This window comes from Mastigoproctus giganteus, chromosome 13 (assembly GCF_048544385.1).
Source record: "Mastigoproctus giganteus isolate SK-2022 chromosome 13, ASM4854438v1, whole genome shotgun sequence".
In the NCBI taxonomy this organism is placed as follows: Eukaryota; Metazoa; Arthropoda; class Arachnida; order Uropygi; family Thelyphonidae; genus Mastigoproctus; species Mastigoproctus giganteus.
This window is the reverse complement of record NC_143587.1, coordinates 135,404,264-135,423,455: the sequence shown is the minus strand read 5'-3', so window position 1 is coordinate 135,423,455 and position 19,192 is coordinate 135,404,264. Positions and strand designations below refer to the sequence as shown.

Here is a 19,192-nt window from a genome sequence, read left to right as displayed (position 1 = left end):
ATCGAGGTAAACTCCTCTTATTATTTTACAAACTGCTCCAATTACACAGTTACTTTTTTGCAACAGTTTCCCTGAAATCTAATTACATGATATCAAAGTTTTTTTCTTGCATCCAGATCCTTTATCACTGTACCATAGTATCCAGTCATATTAGTTGCACAAGATCTCACTGCATCTTGATTAGACTGGGGTTCGAGCCCATCACCACCAAATACGGAGGATGTGGAAAGGTCAGGGAATGACCACCGCATATCTCAGAGCAATACGGCCTTAGTTGCTAATGCTCCTAAAAACCAAAAACAAAAAACAATCTCACTGCATCAAATCCACTGTGAGTGAAGTAGAATTGCACACTTGTCTAGATGGTCCTACATTACTTCTGTAACTGCTAACTCCATTATTTTCCCTGGAGCAGAAGTTAAGCTAACACTTCTGTAATTCCTCATGTGACTCTGAACTGGCGATACACTTGCACATCTTTCCACAGGGACCTCCCCTGAATCCAGATATGCTCTCATAATTATAGCTGAGCTTTTGCTTACATCCTTTGCTGTTTCCCCCTTATGTAATTGGATAGATCCCATCTACCCAGGTGCTCTTTTTAGGTTTAGCTTCAACAATTTCTTTTCCACTTTCTGTTGACCTTTTTAAACTTGTTTCATTACTTCCTAGCACTGGAAAGTGAACACTGGTAAGGTATAGTCTTTCTACTTCAGAATCATGAAGAAAAATAGTTATATATTTTTCAATTAATTAGCAAAGGCACATGATGCAAGAAAGCAAGCTTATATAGCATCAACCAAAAAAAAAAAAACAATGCACTCAGTTCTCATTTCACAAATGCATTTGCTCCAAATGTTTGTCTAGTTCTGCCTTGAATCTATTTAGGCTATCACTTCAATCATTTTTTTTTGGCTGATGCTATATAAGCTTGCTTTCTTGTACCATGTGCCTTTGATAATGCTACTTGCTGTTTTTTCCAAAAATACTGAAGCATGTGTAGTGTACATAATGGCATTACTTTTTTATGCACCCATTAAATGTAAGACTGTGCCGTTGATTTATTAGGAATTTTCCAGTGACCATAAAAATAGAGGCATTTGATGCAAGAAAGCAAGCTTATGTAGCATCAGCCAATAAAAAAAAAAAAAAAAAAAAAAAAACCCACTTCCACTTCACCCCTCTGTTCGTTAAAAATACCTGTACAGCTGAGCCTTAAACTTATTTAGGCTATCAACTTCCACGACAAGGGATGGAAGTCTGTTCCATCAACCAACCACCCGCTGGCTAAAGGCAAATTTTCGCACGTCTATCCTACATCTGTCTTTCCTCAATTTGAATTTATGCCCTCTCAGGTGATTATTCTGAGCAAGAATCCCATATGCATTGAGAATGCTCAAACCATTGAAGGCTTTATACACCTCTATCAAGATCACCTTGCTGGTGCCTAGTCTCCAGACACTGTAATTTGCAAAACTTAAGCCTTTCTTCGTAAGAGCACCCCTTTGTTCCATTCACTAATCTTGTTGCCCTTCTCTGTACTCGTTCCAGCAGCTCTACATCCTTCTTGAAATGAGGCCTCCAGACCTGTATACAGTACTCTAGGTGTGGCCTGACCATTGCCTTATACAAGGGAATAATCACTTCCTTATCCCTGCTACAAAAATTCCTATATATCATTGACAAGACACCATGAGCTACTCTTGCAGCCTGTCTGCATTGCTCAGGGAACTTCATATCTGCCTGCACAACCGCCCCCAGGTCCCTTTCATTCTCTACCACTGTCAGTGTAGTACCACAGAGTTGATACGTTGCTCTGGGGTTGCTGTTTCCCATATATACATACTTTACACTTGTCAATGTTAAATTTCATTTGCCATCTCTCAGCCCATCTGCTCAACCAATACTGAAAGAGGCTCTGCTAATTAGTACTCTTGCTCCTTATAACTTTTTTTTCAAAAGCATTATTGAGATGTAAATATAAACGATTTAGGATAATAACTGTTTGACCCATACGGATAACTTTTAACTTTTTAAAAGTTAACTTTTTTTTTTAGATGTTAATATGACTAATAAATGAGTTTTTGGATTAATAATTTCTATTATTAATTAATAATTAATTTATTCCATTAATAATTTCTATACACTATAAACAGAATACTTATAGTATTTAACTTGTATTTTTAATTTTTGCAGGGTATTGTTATTGTGTTTATGGATGCTAAGGACAAGTTACGGTTATGGAAAGCACGTAAGGAACTGATTGATGATTTGCATGTGTCTGAAATATTACCTTCTTTGATTAAAGATGGAATAATTACAAATATCGATTATGAAGGAATTAAAAATGAAAACACTGAAAGAAAAAAAACGGAGAAACTGCTTGACATTCTGCCAAAACGAGGTCCAAAAGCCTTTTCTTGCTTTCGCCAGTCTTTATTAGTGAATTATGAATGGTTGACAAAGGTCCTGGATAATGTTGAAATTATAGAAAACGAGATAGATATGCTCTTGAAAACAAAACAGAATCAAGGTAATTTTTAAAATAAGTGAGTTTAAGAAGCTTAAAGTGTATAAAATTTTGAGAACGTTAAATGGCGAATGTAAAGAAAGCCGACATGAGAACCACGATAAACTTTGGGAAAACTTGCCAGGCAAACTTGTTTCCCTCTACTGCAGTTTCTCCCTGCATTCTCGGTAAACATATGGTGCACATCATTGGTAGTGGCAGTAGAAGTCGATAACAATATATTGATTAGTGTTTTCTCATTATTAATAGCAGATTATTGGAATTCATGAGTGTAATGCCTTTGCGGCTGAATTTACTTACGTGGAAAGTAAATTTAGCCAACCCCACGGTATTTTAAAATAGGAAACTGACTTCTACAGACCTTGCGTGTTATCGGTAATGGCAGTAGTAGTAGTAGTGGTATGTGACGCAAGAAAGCAAGTTAGCTTATGCAGCATCAGCCAAAAAAAAATTCACACAACCATTCCCTCTAAATGTTTGTCAATTCCTCTTTAAATTTATTTAATCTATCAACTTCCACAATGACAGATGGAAGTTTGTTCCAGCAATTAACCACCCGCTGGGAAAAGGCAAATTTCCGCACATCTATTCTACATTTGTCTTTCCTCAATTTGAATTTATGCCCCCCTTAGGTTCGTAATCTGAACAAGTGAAAGAATCCCATCAGAATTCAGCGTGCTCAACCTATTCAAAACCTCATGCACCTCAATCAGCTTACCTCACAGGTGCCTAGTCGCCAGCCGCTACAGTTTGCAGAACATAAGCCTCTCTTGGTAAGAGGATCCCTTCATTCCCCTCACCAATCTTGTTGCCCTTCTCTGTACACACTCAAGAAAATCTACATCCTTCCTAAAATGAAAACTCCAGACCTGTATGCAGTACTCAAGGTGTGGCCTGACCATTGCCTTATACAAAGGGATAATCACCTCCTTTTCCCTGCTAGCAAAATTCTTGTATATCATTGACAAAACTCCATGACCTGCTCTTGCAACCTGTCTGCATTGCTCAGAAAACTTCATATCTGCCTGCACAATTACTCCCAATTGTTTTTCATTTTCTACCACCCTAAGTGTAGTACCACACTGTTGGTACGTTCCTCTGGGGTTACTTCTACCCATATACAGTACTTTGCATTTGTCAATGTTAAACTTCAGTTGCCACTTCTCAGCCCATCTTCTCAAATTTTCTAGATCCTGTTGCAGTAGCATACTGCCATTACTGTCATTAACAACCCTGCCAACCTTTGTATCATCTGAAAACTTCGACACTAAGCCTGATATATCTTCATCAATATCATTGATAAATATACAAAACAACAGTGGACTCAACATCGAGCCCTATGGGACTCCACTAATAACATTAGTCCATGAAGAGCAGCACCCATTGATTACTACCTTCTGTCTTCTCCCACTCAACCATCCTTTTCATTTCCTATCTGGAAAAAACAGCAGGAAGGGGGGGTGATAAACACCCTAAGACTGGGGCAGCTGGAGGTTGTAGTAGTAGTGGCATGTGATGCAAGAAAGCATGTGTATGAGCTTATGCAGCATCAGCCAAAAAAAAAAAAAATCACACCATTCCCTCCAAATGCCTGTCCAGTTCCTCCTTAAATTTATTCAACCTATCAACTTCCACAATGACAGATGGAAGTTTGTTCCAGCAATTAACCACCCGCTGGCTAAAGGCAAATTTCCGCATATCTATTCTACATCTGTCTTTTCTTAATTTGAATTTATGCCCCCTTAGGTTCGTAATCTGAACAAGTGGAAGGATCCCATCAGAATTCAGCGTGCTCAACCCATTCAAGGCCTTATATACCTCAATCAGATCACCACGTAGGTGTCTGGTCTCCAGCTACTGCAATTTGCAGAACTTAAGCCTCTCTTGGTAAGAGGATCCCTTCATTCCCCTCACCAATCTTGTTTCCTTTCTCTGTACACGCTCAAGTAAATCTACATCCTTCCTAAAATGAGGCCTCCAGACCTGTACGCAGTACTCAAGGCATGGTCTGACCATAGCCTTATACAGGGGGATAATCACCTCCTTTTCCCTGCTAGCAAAATTCCTATATATCATTGACAAAACCCCATGACCTGCCCTGGCAGCCTGTCTGCATTGCTCAGAAAACTTCATATCTGACTGCACAATTACTCCCAGGTCTTTTTCATTTTCTACCACCTTAAGTGTAGTACTACACAGTTGGTACGTTTCTCTGGGGTTACTTCTACCCATATGCAGTACTTTGAATTTGTGAAGGTTAAACTTCAGTTGCCACTTCTTAGCCCATCTGCCCAAATTATCTAGATCTTGTTGCAGTAGCACACTGCCATTACTGTCATTAACAACCCTGCCAACCTTTGTATCATCTGCAAACTTCAACATTAAGCCTGATATACCTTCATCAATATCATTGATAAATATACAAAACAACAGTGGACCCAACACCGAACCCTGTGGGACTCCACTAATAACATTAGTCCATGAAGAGCAGCACACATTGATTACCACCCTCTGTCTTCTCCCACTTAACCATCCTTTTATCCATTGTAGCAACTTACCCTTAATACCATTCTGCTCTAATTTGTACAATAGTCTTTCATGTGCAACAGTGTCAAAAGCTTTCCTGAAATCCAAATAGATGATATCAAAATTATTTTTTGCATCCAGTTCCTTTGTAACCACATCATAATATCCTATCAAATTTGTCAGACAAGACTTTCCCTTAACAAACCCATGCTGTGTCTGAATTATTGCTGCAGCCTTGTCTTGATGATCCTGCAATGCATCTTGTACCCGTAAGTAAATTTTGGCCCACTCATGAACTCCAATAATCTGCTTTTAATAATGAGAAAACTAATCAATACATCGTTATCGACTTCTACTACTGATAACACGCACCATCTGTTTACCTAGAATGCAGAGAGAAACTGCAGTAGTGGGAAATGAGTTTGGCCTGTAAGTTAAGTGAAGTTTCCTGTGGTTCTCATGTTGACTTTCTTTACCTTAGCCCATTATATAATAGAAATTTTCAAAATTTAAGGAGTTATTATTTAGAATAATTACAAGTAATGGACACAGCCTTCACCTAGTAAATCTCTGAATTTTGAATTTCCCTTTTCCACACATCTTTCATATTAGATTTAAACAGGAATATTCTTTTTAATAATATATCTTCGTCCTTTTACTGTTCTGTGCTTGAAATCAAAGTCTGAACTTGGAAAAAGAATGTTTCTTTATTTTGGAAGCATATACCACCCTTGTCGAATTGTCAGTGTGCGATCTGGGGTCACCTTGATGACACTGACAGACTAGGGGTCTGCCAGTGTCATAAAGGTGAGGAGGCAATGTGAGAGGTTTGATTTTGCCATCATCACTTGACTTCCCCCCCCCCTCCAGACTAACCCACTTGTTTGCAAAACCATGGTGGTTGGTTAGTGTTTTATGGCACATTGGCAACTTAGGCCAAAAACCGTGCTACCACTTGTGGTAGGATCCACCATGGGACTACTGGACAGTGTTCTTACTCAGGTATATCCGTGGTTGAAAGTTACAGATAGTAGAGGGACAAGCATGTCATGCCATAAAAGGAATTCTGCCATGTATTATACAGGGCCAGCAAAGAACCAGGAGTAATCCTACCACAGGCACCATTGTAGTTAGCACCGGAGGTGAAGTTCCTGCAACAACAAACAAGTGTCTACTGTCAACTAGGAGGATCCTACCTGCAGAATGCAGGACTGGCACGGAGCAGAGGGCAATGACCTTGGTTTCTGCTCAGGGTGGTCTTAACCCCACCCAAGAGAAAACTCTGGTATCTACAAGTTCTCAATTGGTAGTTTTTTTAGGGGATTCAGCAAAGGGAATAGCAGCAATGAGTGCAGTTAGAACTTAGTGTAACAGGACCAAGATGTAGGTCCTTTCTATCCTGCATGATCCTGACTACCTATGTAACATGTCCATAGTAATCCCTTAAATTTGTCATGGGTGCAACCTAATCTTGAAGCCGACAAAATTCCTTAAGTTCTTTTGTTTTGAGACCTGCTATTTACGTAAAAAGGAAAAAATCAAATGCTTTGACTACGATTCCATTGACAAAAAAAAAAAAAAAATTGCATTAATTTGTAAACCAAACCAGATTATCTAAATAAATCAGACAAAAAAGAAATACTGTATTAAACTGTTAGCAGCCATGAAAATATGAAATTCCTCTGTGCATGTGAAAATTTAAAAAATCAGCAAAAAATAAATCAAAATTGCTAATTTTTATGATGCCACCTATATTTTCAAAACTGTGAAAAATTCGTTTTCTGTGTTAAAAACATATATATTTAATTAATTTTTTGAAAATTAGAACTCCTTTAGACCTGTTTATGAGTGAATGAAAATTTAAAAACGACACCCTTCAACCTATGCTTTGATTAGAGGAGAGAATCAGTAACAGGAGCACTTGCTATATGAAATGTGAAGCATGTGCATAAATAGTTTGATTCCAGACAATGCATCAATATTATAAAGACAGAGAGCATTACCAATTGGAGCAAAGTGCATGGCAGTAAAGTGAACTTGTATCAATAACTGTTCATGATATGTCATTCAACACATGCATATAATTAGGTTTAACTTAGTCATGAATTTTTCCTAATTGTGCAATTTAACAGACATATTTGGAATTTTCTGTGGAGAATTTAAAGAAAACATTTTCAAAAATAGGTATTAGGAGTTTCAGCTGTGTGGAGAGCGTAGATAAAGCTCAAATTGCTGAAATATTGTTGGGATTGAATTGACCCTGTGTAACACAAGGATTAAATAATCCAAAATGGTAAGAGTCATTACTAATGCAAACCAAGGAATAAAAGGAAATGAAATAAATAAAACTGTACCTGAAATCTTTTCTTATGGAATTAGTATCCTGCCCTAGAATCCCCTTAAGCCTTCCCAGTTGTACAGACTAAAACCATAAATGAGCAAATTCATAGAACTTGTGCATAATATTATTAACTTCATTTTTCCCATAACCAAAGAAGCCATCCTAATTAAACAGATTAAAATCAAGCTGATGGACATTTTCTTGGAGTGAGAAAAATGCTTTTCAAAATACTGGCAAATGCTTTTCAAAATACCATCTTCAAAAGGGTAAGCAATCGAGCACTGTGGGCTACTTTATAGCCATGGGTTCTACCATTGCATTACTTTAAGGATATGCAGGAGGGAGATAAATGAAGGCGAGAGAAAAAGAGAATAGTAAACATCTCCTTTGTATTTCACTAATAGCTTGGAGAAAGAAAAATAAAAAAAGCAAGAAAGAAAGGCAAAAATGCAGATTTCTCTTGGAAATCTAGGTTGACAACTACCTATCCTCGTAGTTGAAGTCCTGAATTATTCAGGACCTCATCTAGGAGGATGAGTATGTTTTAGGGATCCTTGTTCCTGGGAATGGACTAGTTTCCTAGTAAAAGACTTTTTGGGTATATTCCCCCCCCAATCCCTTAATAGTTTTGAATTTACTTTATTTTCTTTTGCTTTTATTTCTTGGTTTTTATTAGTAATGACTTACCATTTATGATTATTTAAATACAAGAGGTTTTTTTTGGTTAGTCTAATTTAACTTTGCCTTCTTGTAACTGGAATCATAGCAGGAAAGCATTTGTTCCTTTTTATATAAATAGTGGGTCTCGAAACAGAAACATTTTGCTTAGTGTCACATCTGTATGCAACCTAATCTGACAAGACTGGGGTGAACTAACATCAACTAACTCCAACTTGACATTCTCCTTTAGAGTGTGCGCACTTATGGAAATGCCTTCTCATCATGTACTAACTTCTCATTACAAGATGTGGGAGTTTAGTTTTGTTTTGACTTACTAAAATACCATAAATCAACATTGTATACTAACTTTATATGAAAGTAACCAAATCCCCCCCCCAATCATCTAGTGCATTGTATCACTTGGGGGAAAAAACTTGCTAACCTTGCTAGAAAGGAACTTGTTCCCTTCCTCCAAATAAATAAAATGGTAATAACATATAACTCCTGCCCCCTTTTCTTGTTAACTGTTCTTATATGTTCATGTCAGGAGAGAATACATACACTTTCTAAGCTCTAGCTACCTGAGTTGGTTGCAGCCTTTTGTGATGTAGCATGGCCCTAATGATGTAGATGAGTTGACCTAGTGATTTGGATGGCATACACAGCACTTGGCTGTCTATAATATAATAATGATGAAATTAAGAGACAGTGAGAAACTTCGGACAGGTATAAACCTGTCCGAAGGGACATTTATAGGAGTTGTATAAGAATTACCAAAAAGGTCACATTACAGAAGTTGATACAAGATGCTCAAAAATATGGTCACGTGACATCAGTATGGGATATGATCCCCTCCAATGGCTAAACAGACCCGACAGTGGTGAACCATGCTCAATGTAAGGGTCTCTATAAGATTCTGTAGCAACAGATCCCATTCTTCCACCACTGCAGACCTTAGCTCACTAAGTGACCGAGGAGTTGGCTGTTGGCATTCCACACGTTTGATCAGATTTAAGTCTGGTGATTGTGCTGACCACGGCAGTCATTGGATACCTTCAGTTTCAAGATAGTCCTCCACCACTTGAGCTCTGTGCAATGGCACTGTTGTGCATTAAAAGAAAATCTGGGCCAACCGCACCCCTAAAAAGTCGCACATAGAGTTTAAGGATCTGTCCTCGGTACGTCTGTACAGTTACGGTACTGCTATCAAAAACATGAAGAGGTATGTGGCCGTTGATCCCTATTCTGTCCCACACGATAACACCGCCTCCACCGTAACCATAAGTGTCCTTTTCTATAATGTTGGATGGATGGTATTGCATTCCTTGTCTTCAGATAAAATAACATCTAGAATTTGTTTGTGGACTAAAATGGTACTCATCAGAGAACAGAACTGGACCCCATTTGTCAGGGTTCCAAGTCACATATTCATGGCACCAGTTTTGACAAACTCTGTGGCTGTTTTGGGGTTAATGGAATACAAACCACTGACTTCCTTGTGTAGAGTCCATTAGAGTTGAGCCTTCTTAACATAGTCCAGTTAGAAATATTTTGGCTTATGGATGCAACAATCTCAAGGGACTGTTGAGGTGCATTATAGCCATAGCAGCTTATGCACCATCAAATTCTCATAACAACTGTTAATGACATGACGTCGTAGGGTCTGTCTTGCTGTTAGAGCCAGATAGTGGTCTGTTCTGGTTGACGTAGCCCTCGGGCGACCCTGGCAAGCTGGTCTTTTAATGGTTATTTTCTCTTGAAACTGCTTTCATAGTGCTGAGGTGACACAGCATGACACATTAAGCCAGCGTGTCACCTCTGTGTGTGACTGCCTGGCATCTCAAGGAATCATCTAAATGATGATGACTTGTCATCCTAAGTAATGGAGATGTGGCTATTCCACTGAGCAAGCCAAAACATGGGAATGAAGTGATGTGGTTGCAACCCATGTTTTTATAGGCATGAATAATTTGCATAATGTGCGGCTGTGTAAAGTGGTAGATCAATTTCTATTGGATATTCGGAATTTTTATGCAGTGATGCTTGTTATATTCACCTTCCACTGTTCACAATAAAGTATTCATGAAAAACACTTTGTTCTGTTAATTTTGTCAAGCAGTTAGATTCCTCCATTATCATCCTTTAACACTGTACCTCCCCACAGCATTAAGTACAATTTCTACCCCTGAGATATTTTTTGTCTCAACCTCACTAATGCTAGTTAGAGGTTTTCTGAACCTCTGTACATGACTGAATCAGCTCATCTTACTTTCCCATTTGAGATAATGTTCCTATTATCTGAAATGGGGAAGTAAGTTCAAAACATGGGGTTCATCACATTAATTCCTTTAGCCAGTGAATTATTAATTACTAGAATAAGATTACAGAATAATAATCTTATTACTGTTCTGATGCCAACTACATAATGATGCCAATTTATAACTACTTAAGTAGCTAGCTACGTACAGAAATGATGCAATTGCACTAACTTGTACACTAGTTAACTTCCTAAACTGTTTTGTAATCTAAATTACTCCACACCATCAGGCATCTCTCATATTATGGAGTTATACTCTGCAACTCTAGTGTTATACTCTAGTGTTGCAATGTATATGGAGTTATACATTGCAACACTAGAGTACCTGTCCACCCACTGATGAAGAGCCAATAAGCTCCGAAATGGTGCCGAATGGGTGATGGTATCCATCTGAGAATAAGTTACAATAGTCTTCTCCTATGGTAGGAAGCCTTACTTATTCAAGGTAGCGCAATATCATGGCAACTCGTGAAGGTATTCACAAAATGAGATTAGCATTAGCATTAGTAGAGGCATTTGATGCAAGAAAGCAAGCTTATGCAGCATCAGCCAAAAAAAAAAAAAAAAAGTAACATAAATAAATAAAAATAACCACTTCCACTTCACCCCTCTGTTCGTTCGAAATACCTGTCCAGCTCAGCCTTAAACTTATTTAGGCTATCAACTTCCACGACAAGGGATGGAAGTCTGTTCCACCCACCAACCACCCGCTGGCTAAAGGCAAATTTCCGCACATCTATCCTACATCTGTCTTTCCTCAATTTGAATTTATGCCCTCTCAGGTGATTTTTCTGAGCTAGAGGAAGAATCCCATCAGCATTGAGCATGCTCAAACCATTCAAGGCTTTGTACACCTCTATCAGATCACCCCGCTGGTGCCTAGTTTCCAGACACTGTAATTTGCAAAACTTAAGCCTTTCTTCGTAAGAGAACCCCTTTGTCCCTTTGTCCCATTCACCAATCTAGTTGCCCTTCTCTGTACTCGTTCCAGCAGCTCTACATCCTTCCTGAAATGAGGCCTCCAGGCCTGTATACAGTACTCTAGGTGTGGCCTGACCATTGCCTTATACAAGGGAATAATCACCTCCTTATCCCTGCTAGAAAAATTCCTATATATCATTGACAATACACCATGAGCTACTCTTGCAGCTCGTCTGCACTGCTCAGAGAACTTCATATCTGCCTGCACCACCACCCCCAGGTCCCTTTCATTCTCTACCTCTGGCAGTGTAGTACCACAGAGTTGATACGTTGCTCTGGGGTTGCTGTTTCCCATATGTAGTACTTTACATTTGTCAATGTTAAACTTCATTTGCCACCTCGAAGCCCATCTGCTCAACCTTTCCAAATCCTGTTGCAGCAGCATAGTGTCAGTAGTGTCCTTGACAACCCTGCCAACCTTCGTATCGTCTGCAAACTTGGACATTAAGCCTGATATACCATCATCAATATCATTTATAAATACAGAAAACAATAAAGGCCCCAATACTGAACCCTGAGAGACTCCACTAATAACATTAGTCCACGATGAGCAGTGTCCATTGATTACCACTCTCTGTCTTCTCCCCCTCAACCACCCCTTTATCCATAGCAGCAACTTGCCTCCAATGCCACACTGCTCCAATTTGTGCAGCAGTCTTCCATGTGCAACAGTATCAAAAGCCTTTCTAAGATCCAAGTATATAATATCAAAGTTATTCCCTGCATCCAGTTCTTTTGTGACTGCATCATAGTATCCAATCAAATTGGTCAGGCAAGACTTCCCCTTAACAAAACCATGCTGTGTCCTAGCTATAACTGAAGTCTTGTCTAGATGATCCTGCAGTGCTTCTTTCACCAGTGCCTCCATTAATTTTCCGGGAACAGAAGTTAAACTCACAGGTCTATAATTACTTGTGTCAGCCTTTGATCCCCCTTTGTGAATTGGGGTCACATTTGCACATCTCCAGTCAATGGGTACCTCCCCTGAGTCCAAGGAAGCTCTCATAATTATGGCTAAGGGTTTGCTTACCTCCTTTGCTGCCTCCTTTAATATAACTGGATAGATCCCATCCACCCCTGGTGCCTTTCTTGTGTTTATCTTCAACAATGTCTCCTCCACTTTGCTCTCAGTTATTACAAGATTCTCTAGCTTACTGCTAGAGTTGAATACACCTCTGGCATTCCCCTCGCTGAATAACTCCTCATGTGTGAATGTCGATGCAAAATATTCATTTAGTTTGTTAGCTACCCGAGCAGGGTCATCAACAGTTGACCCATCGATCTCGAGTGGACCAATCTGATTCATCCCCTTCCTTCTAGAGTTTACATAAGTAAAGAACTCTTTGCTGTTTTTCTTCGCATCCCTTGCCAAGGATCTCTCGTAATCTGCCTTCGCCTGCCTAACCTCCTTTGTAACTTGGTTACAGATCAACTTGTATCTATCATAGGCGTCCGTGTCACGTGTTAATTTGTATGTATCCCATGCATTTTTCTTCTCTGCCATATGCCTCATTAGTTCATCTGACAACCATTTAGGCCTAAACCTTGAACAATATTTCTTAGTTGGTATGTAAAGCCTAGTAGCTTCCACGATAAGTTCTTTGAATGCTTCCCATTTTGAATTTGCTGTTGGCAATATCATCAGTTGATCCCACTGTATAGAATTTAAATACTGTCTCAGTCCATTGTAGTCGCCTTTACGAAAGCAATACCCCTTCCCTTTACCTCTAATGGTAGTTACCTCTTTGAGTAACTCCCACTTCAGCACACTGTGATCACTGCCACCAAGTGGTTCATTTATCTGCAGATTCTTAATGCATGAAGAATCACTACTGATAATCAAATCAAGAGTATTACTCCCTCTAGTTGCCTCCCGAACATGCTGATGTAGAAAACAATCATCCAATAAATCCACAAAAGCCTTGCTACTGTGTGAGTGACCAGCCCCCAAATTCCAGTCAATATCTGGGAAATTAAAATCCCCCATTATAAGACTCTCTGATTTACTGGCCCACTCTATTTCTCCGAACAGTTTCTTATTATACTCATCAGAGTCATTAGGCCTATAGCACACTCCTACTCTCAATTCTGATCTCCCAATGCTTATGTCACACCAAACTGACTCGACACTGCACTGTCCAGCGATGTCGACTGGCTTCACTTCCTTGGATTTTATGTGTTTTTTAACTAATAGCATAACCCCTCCTCCCTTCCTATCCTGTCTATCCTTTCTGTAGACATTGTACTCCCCAAATTCCAGTTCTGCATTTCTTATATCTGTGTGACACCACGTCTCTGAAATCCCCACAATATCTGCCTTTGATGTTTTGAGCAACACCTCAAATTCATCAAATTTATTTACTAAACTCCTAGCATTGGTGTACACACAAGTATACATGCACCTGTTCTTTTTCTTAGCTACCCTAACACAACCCATGTGTTTACTTGTACCCCAATGATTCCCAGCAGTCTCTGAAATATCCTGCATCTTATTTTCCAGGCTGCGGCTCATTCCAATAGAAGCAGTGCAAGAATCACTTTCACCTCTGCCAGTGGCTACTGTTAATCTATTAGTCCTTGTATCCCCCAAATCTAGCAGTTTTCCGACCCACCTAACATTGCCTCGATAGCATCAGCAAACATTCTTGCACCCTTTCTATTTAAGTGTATCCCATCCCTGTAGAAGCAGTCTCTCCTGTTAAGAAGTACCGACCAGGCTGAAAAAAATTCTACCCCTTGAGCCTTGCACAATCTTTCCAGGGCCGAATTGATTGACAGGGCTCTCATCATATACTCCCTCCTATCGTGTCTGGGCAGAATTGCAGACACTTTCAATTTCAACCCTAATTCACGGCTTTTTTTCATCAGTGACCTGTACTTGTCAAGTAATTCCGCCGGTCTCCTACTCTTAATGTCATTAGTGCCAACGTGTACAACTATATCACCTTTTGTGCCCTTAAAGGATGATATCCGCTCTACAACGTCATCAACTTTTGCCCCTGGCAGACATACCCTGGTCCTATTCCACCTATCCTTTTTAAAAAGCATGTTTCCCGTTTCCCTGACAATAGAGTCACCAACAACTACTAGTTCCTTTGGGACCAGCGCATTCTGCCTTGGGGGTTGCCGCTGTGTTGCGCGATGACCAAGTGCAAGCTCTGGCATTGGTGTGGGCAGCTGAGAGCTTGATGGGCCCCTCACTTGTAATCCTTCGAGGGCATCCACCCTATCCTTCAAGCTCTCATATAGGCCCATAACAATGCTGAGTTGTCGCCTTATCTCCTTACACTCCTTGCATCGCACACACACAAAGACATCCCCCATGGCAGTATCATGTCCCATACTTGACTGCTCCGCAAACATCAAGCAAATAGTGCATCTTACAAGGCTGTGATTCAGAGGACAACTGCCCCCCTCAGTTCTCCCCTGGGCCACAGCATTCCCATTAGCTTGATCCCTTTGCTTTGCTGCTCTGGTTTGAGTCATGATTTAGATTTACTTTCAATAAAATTTCAATTTCTGTACAAATTTAAATCCTAAACTTGTATCCAAACACAGTTATAACGCTATATTTATGTTTCAGTAACGAGTGTTATCTACGAAATATTTACGTTTCAGTAACGAGTGTTATCTGCGAAATCCCTTTATATAACTGTCGTATCAAGTTATGTATTAATAATTTGTTTTTACTAATTATTTATGTTACGTAACCTAAGTGGTTATATGTATAATTAATTATGTTAAATATAATTAATTATATTATGTTTGTAATCTAAGTCGTTATATGTATTTATTTAGACGTACAATTTAACTGCTAACGAAGTTCAACTAACGCTATCTAGTACGGTATATCGTATCACAAAGGCGGGAAAATTACGAACGGTTAGCGGAGTTGAAACACGTGGAAACCTTTACCGATACTTTTATGCAATTACAAGGCCGAGTAAAGAATAAATACACCAAATTAATCAGAAAATCACAAAATAATGTTATACTACTAAATTTAAATCAAAAGTTTTAGAAAAACAATAATTTCAAATCAATAAATAAGAAAAATCCACTTAGCGGCTTTGAAAACGACCGTCTCTAGTAGCCTCCTATACCTAATGATGCCAATTTATAACTATTTAAGTGATTGGCTACATACAGAAATGACAATTGCACTAACTTGTATGCTAGTTACTGGAATAAGTTAAGTTTGGGAAATTAAGAACTCAGCTGGATCGATACCTATGTGAGGAGTGAAAAACTTTTTTCTGTTGCATGGCAAGAGCATATGGTTACTTGAATTAGAAAATAGATATTACTCTTTAATTAAGAGTTTCATGAAATGGAAACTTATTTCATATTAAAAAATATTTCAGAAATGACAACTTTTAGTTAGTATGCATAAAAACCCCATTTTCATTCAGTGTACATTATCAGTAGATAGTATTTTAAAATATATAAATATGAAAATAAAAAAAAGATAAAAAAAAAAGAGGATAAAGGTATGATTGAGTGCAAGAAGACAGAGTGGTTATTAATGGACATTGCTCTTCCTGGACTAATATTATTATTAGTAGAGTTCCACATGGTTTGTGGTGCTGGGCCCATTGTTGTCTTCTGTATTTATTAATGATATTATTATTATTAGCCATATGGTGCAAAGAAGCCTGAGGCTTTTGCTGCACCAGCCAAAACAAAATTTGTGAGTTATCCTGAGAGAGAGAATCACCAAGAAAGAGAATGATTATATCCAGCTCAGAACCTTCAGTGTGCCAAGCCCATACTCACCAGATGTGTCTGAAGGTTAAAAAAAGGTTAAAGGTTAAAGAAAAAAAACTAAACTACCCATCATCCATTGGGGGAAGGCAGGAAATTTTATCCATTCATAATCCTCATTCACTCTCTGCTCTCATTCTAGTTTTATAGTTTTTTCTTACATTTATACTGTTATTGTGCTCTTTTCCTATATTTTCTGTTAGGTTGTACAATTCCCCCCCCTCCCCCCCACACACACATCCATCTTTTTTCTCACCAGGGGCAGGGGAGTGCAACGGTATGTAGTGTACTTACTATACTAAACATCTTATAATTAAAATTTAGTGACTAGAAACTGAGTTAGTAAATACAGTGGATTCCGGTTATTTGGGCCACCCCACCGATTAATCGGGGCAGCCGTTTATTTGGGGCAAATCTTAAAAAACAGAAACCAATCGCGAAAATAGCCAGGGTTTACTTCGCTTAATTGGGACAAAATGCCGTTTAATTGGGGCAGGAGACCTCAGCACTGGAGATTACCCTACGATTGTCTCCGACCGTACCACGTGGTTCGGTCAGATTTCTGGAGGTCACAACCATAAAACAATAAAAACAATTAGCAGTCACCTGTTTATTGGGCTTTTGTGTTAGTGAAATCTGTCATAAACTGATAGTAAACTCGATCTTATTGAATTTGCGATAATACCGACAGCTGGAATTCTGTGGGTTATTATGGTAAAATGTGTTTACACTTCCATGAAATCTTCAATCATATAAAAAAATAATTTTCATAATCTTCTCTTCATTCCTATTTTTAAAGCTTCGTAATTTGTTACTCCGTTCTCACTTGCGCGTATCGTGTTACTTGCAATTTGTGTGTGTGTGCGGTGTTCTTTGTTATTGATTGCTTATCTTTTTACTGTTTTAAATTTTAACCCCCACCCACAAATGACAGTGAACAGAAATATCAACTAGTTTAGTTAGTATGTACATATTACAGTACGTATTAATTCTTCCGATTATATCGTATATTCTTCTGAATTTCACATATCATTTAATTTTTTAATTGGTAAGGTAATAAAGGGTAAATTTGTACTTAATATATCTTTACTTTTATAGCCTCTGGATAATATTGCTCCAATTTTTACTAATTAGAATCGCTGTTTAATAGAATTAAAATTCAATTCACAAACGTGATCACAATGACTGGCGCTTATTATACATCGTATAGTGAACGGTACTTTACAATGGTGACTCCATCGTAACGTGATTTGATTGAACAGTGAACCAATTGTAAAGGGGGGGGGAGTATATTGTATTTTTAACTATTTACGAGAAACATCGGATAATTGGGGCAGCCGCTTAATTGGGCCAAAATGCACTAGTCCCGATGTGTCCCAATTAACCGGAATGGACTGTACTTAAATTAATCATTATTTGGTTTGCACCCTTTCACATTCACAGACATACTCTCATTTATTCAATTCTTTTTTACTGCACTGCTCTCCCCTGGCACTTAAACTTACTAATATTTTTAAGTTAAAGTGCAGGCACTGGCTGCAGATTTTGGGGGGGGGGGTTGCAGTAGTAGTAGTAGTAGTGGCATGTGATGCAAGAAAGCAAATGTATGAGCTTATGCAGCATCAGCCAAAAAAAAATCACACCATTCCCTCCAAATGCCTGTCCAGTTCCTCCTTAAATTTATTCAACCTATCAACTTCCACAATGACAGATGGAAGTTTGTTCCAGAAATTAACCACCCGCTGGCTAAAGGCAAATTTCCACACATCTATTCTACATCTGTCCTTTCTTAATTTGAATTTATGCCCCCTTAGGTTGGTAATCTGAACAAGTGGAAGGATCCCATCAGAATTCAGCGTGCTCAACCCATTCAAGGCCTTATACACCCACCTCAATCAGATCACCACGCAGGTGCCTAGTCTCCAGCCACTGCAATTTGCAGAACTTAAGCCTCTCTTGATAAGAGGATCCCTTCATTCCCCTCACCAATCTTGTTGCCCTTCTCTGTGCACGCTCAAGTAAATCTACATCCTTCCTAAAATGAGGCCTCCAGACCTGTACGCAGTACTCAAGGCATGGCCTGACCATTGCCTTATACAGAGGGATAATCACCTCCTTTTCCCTGCTAGCAAAATTCCTATATATCATTGACAAAACCCCATGACCTGCCCTGGCAGCCTGTCTGCATTGCTCAGAAAACTTCATATCTGACTGCACAATTACTCCCAGGTCTTTTTCATTTTCTACCACCTTAAGTGTAGTACCACACAGTTGGTACGTTTCTCTGGGGTTACTTCTACCCATATGCAGCACTTTGCATTTGTCAAGGTTAAACTTCAGTTGCCACTTCTTAGCCCATCTGCCCAAATTATCTAGATCCTGTTGCAGTAGCACACTGCCATTACTGTCATTAACAACCCTGCCAACCTTTGTATCATCTGCAAACTTCGACACTAAGCCTGATATACCTTCATCAATATCATTGATAAATATACAAAACAACAGTGGACCCAACACCGAACCCTGTGGGACTCCGCTAATAACATTAGTCCAAGAAGAGCAGCACCCATTGATTACCACCCTCTGTCTTCTCGCACTGAACCATCCTTTTATCCATTGTAGCAACTTACCCTTAATACCATTCTTCTCCAATTTGTACAACAGTGTTTGTGTTGTTGTTAGTACATAGTTGAGATTGTGTTAGTATTTCTAATAAATATATACAGTCAGTCCTCATGTAACACATGTTTATACTACACGAATTCGATCATACACGATTTATAAATAGGGGAAGGGGAACGATATCATATAAGGCACGAACCAAATTCGCTTATGCATGATTCGCCTTTGTGTTTACAAGAAATGCCAGTTGGACACGGAATCACCCCAACCGAACGAAACACGAGAGGAATGAAGAGAAGATTCTTAAAATGTATTTGCTTTTTTTATATCAGTGAAGGGGAAACACATTTCACCATAATAATGTAAAATTCCAGCTATCGGTATTATTGCAAATGCAATTAGATCATGTTTACTACCAGTTTATAACAGATTCCACTGGCAGAAACGCAAC

At 38.9% G+C, this 19,192-nt stretch overlaps 1 protein-coding gene across 1 annotated transcript in view; it reads left to right on the top strand.

Annotated features, from left to right (window-relative positions):
* LOC150076460 (death domain-containing protein CRADD-like) overlaps positions 1 to 19,192 on the top strand; it is a 68,469-nt gene that overhangs the window by 23,282 nt on the left and 25,995 nt on the right. The window contains exon 2 of the mRNA XM_090387516.1: positions 2,197 to 2,533. Within this exon, the coding sequence (XP_090243642.1) occupies positions 2,215 to 2,533 (319 nt within the window). The 5' untranslated portion in view covers positions 2,197 to 2,214. The remainder of the gene's footprint in view (positions 1 to 2,196; positions 2,534 to 19,192) is intronic.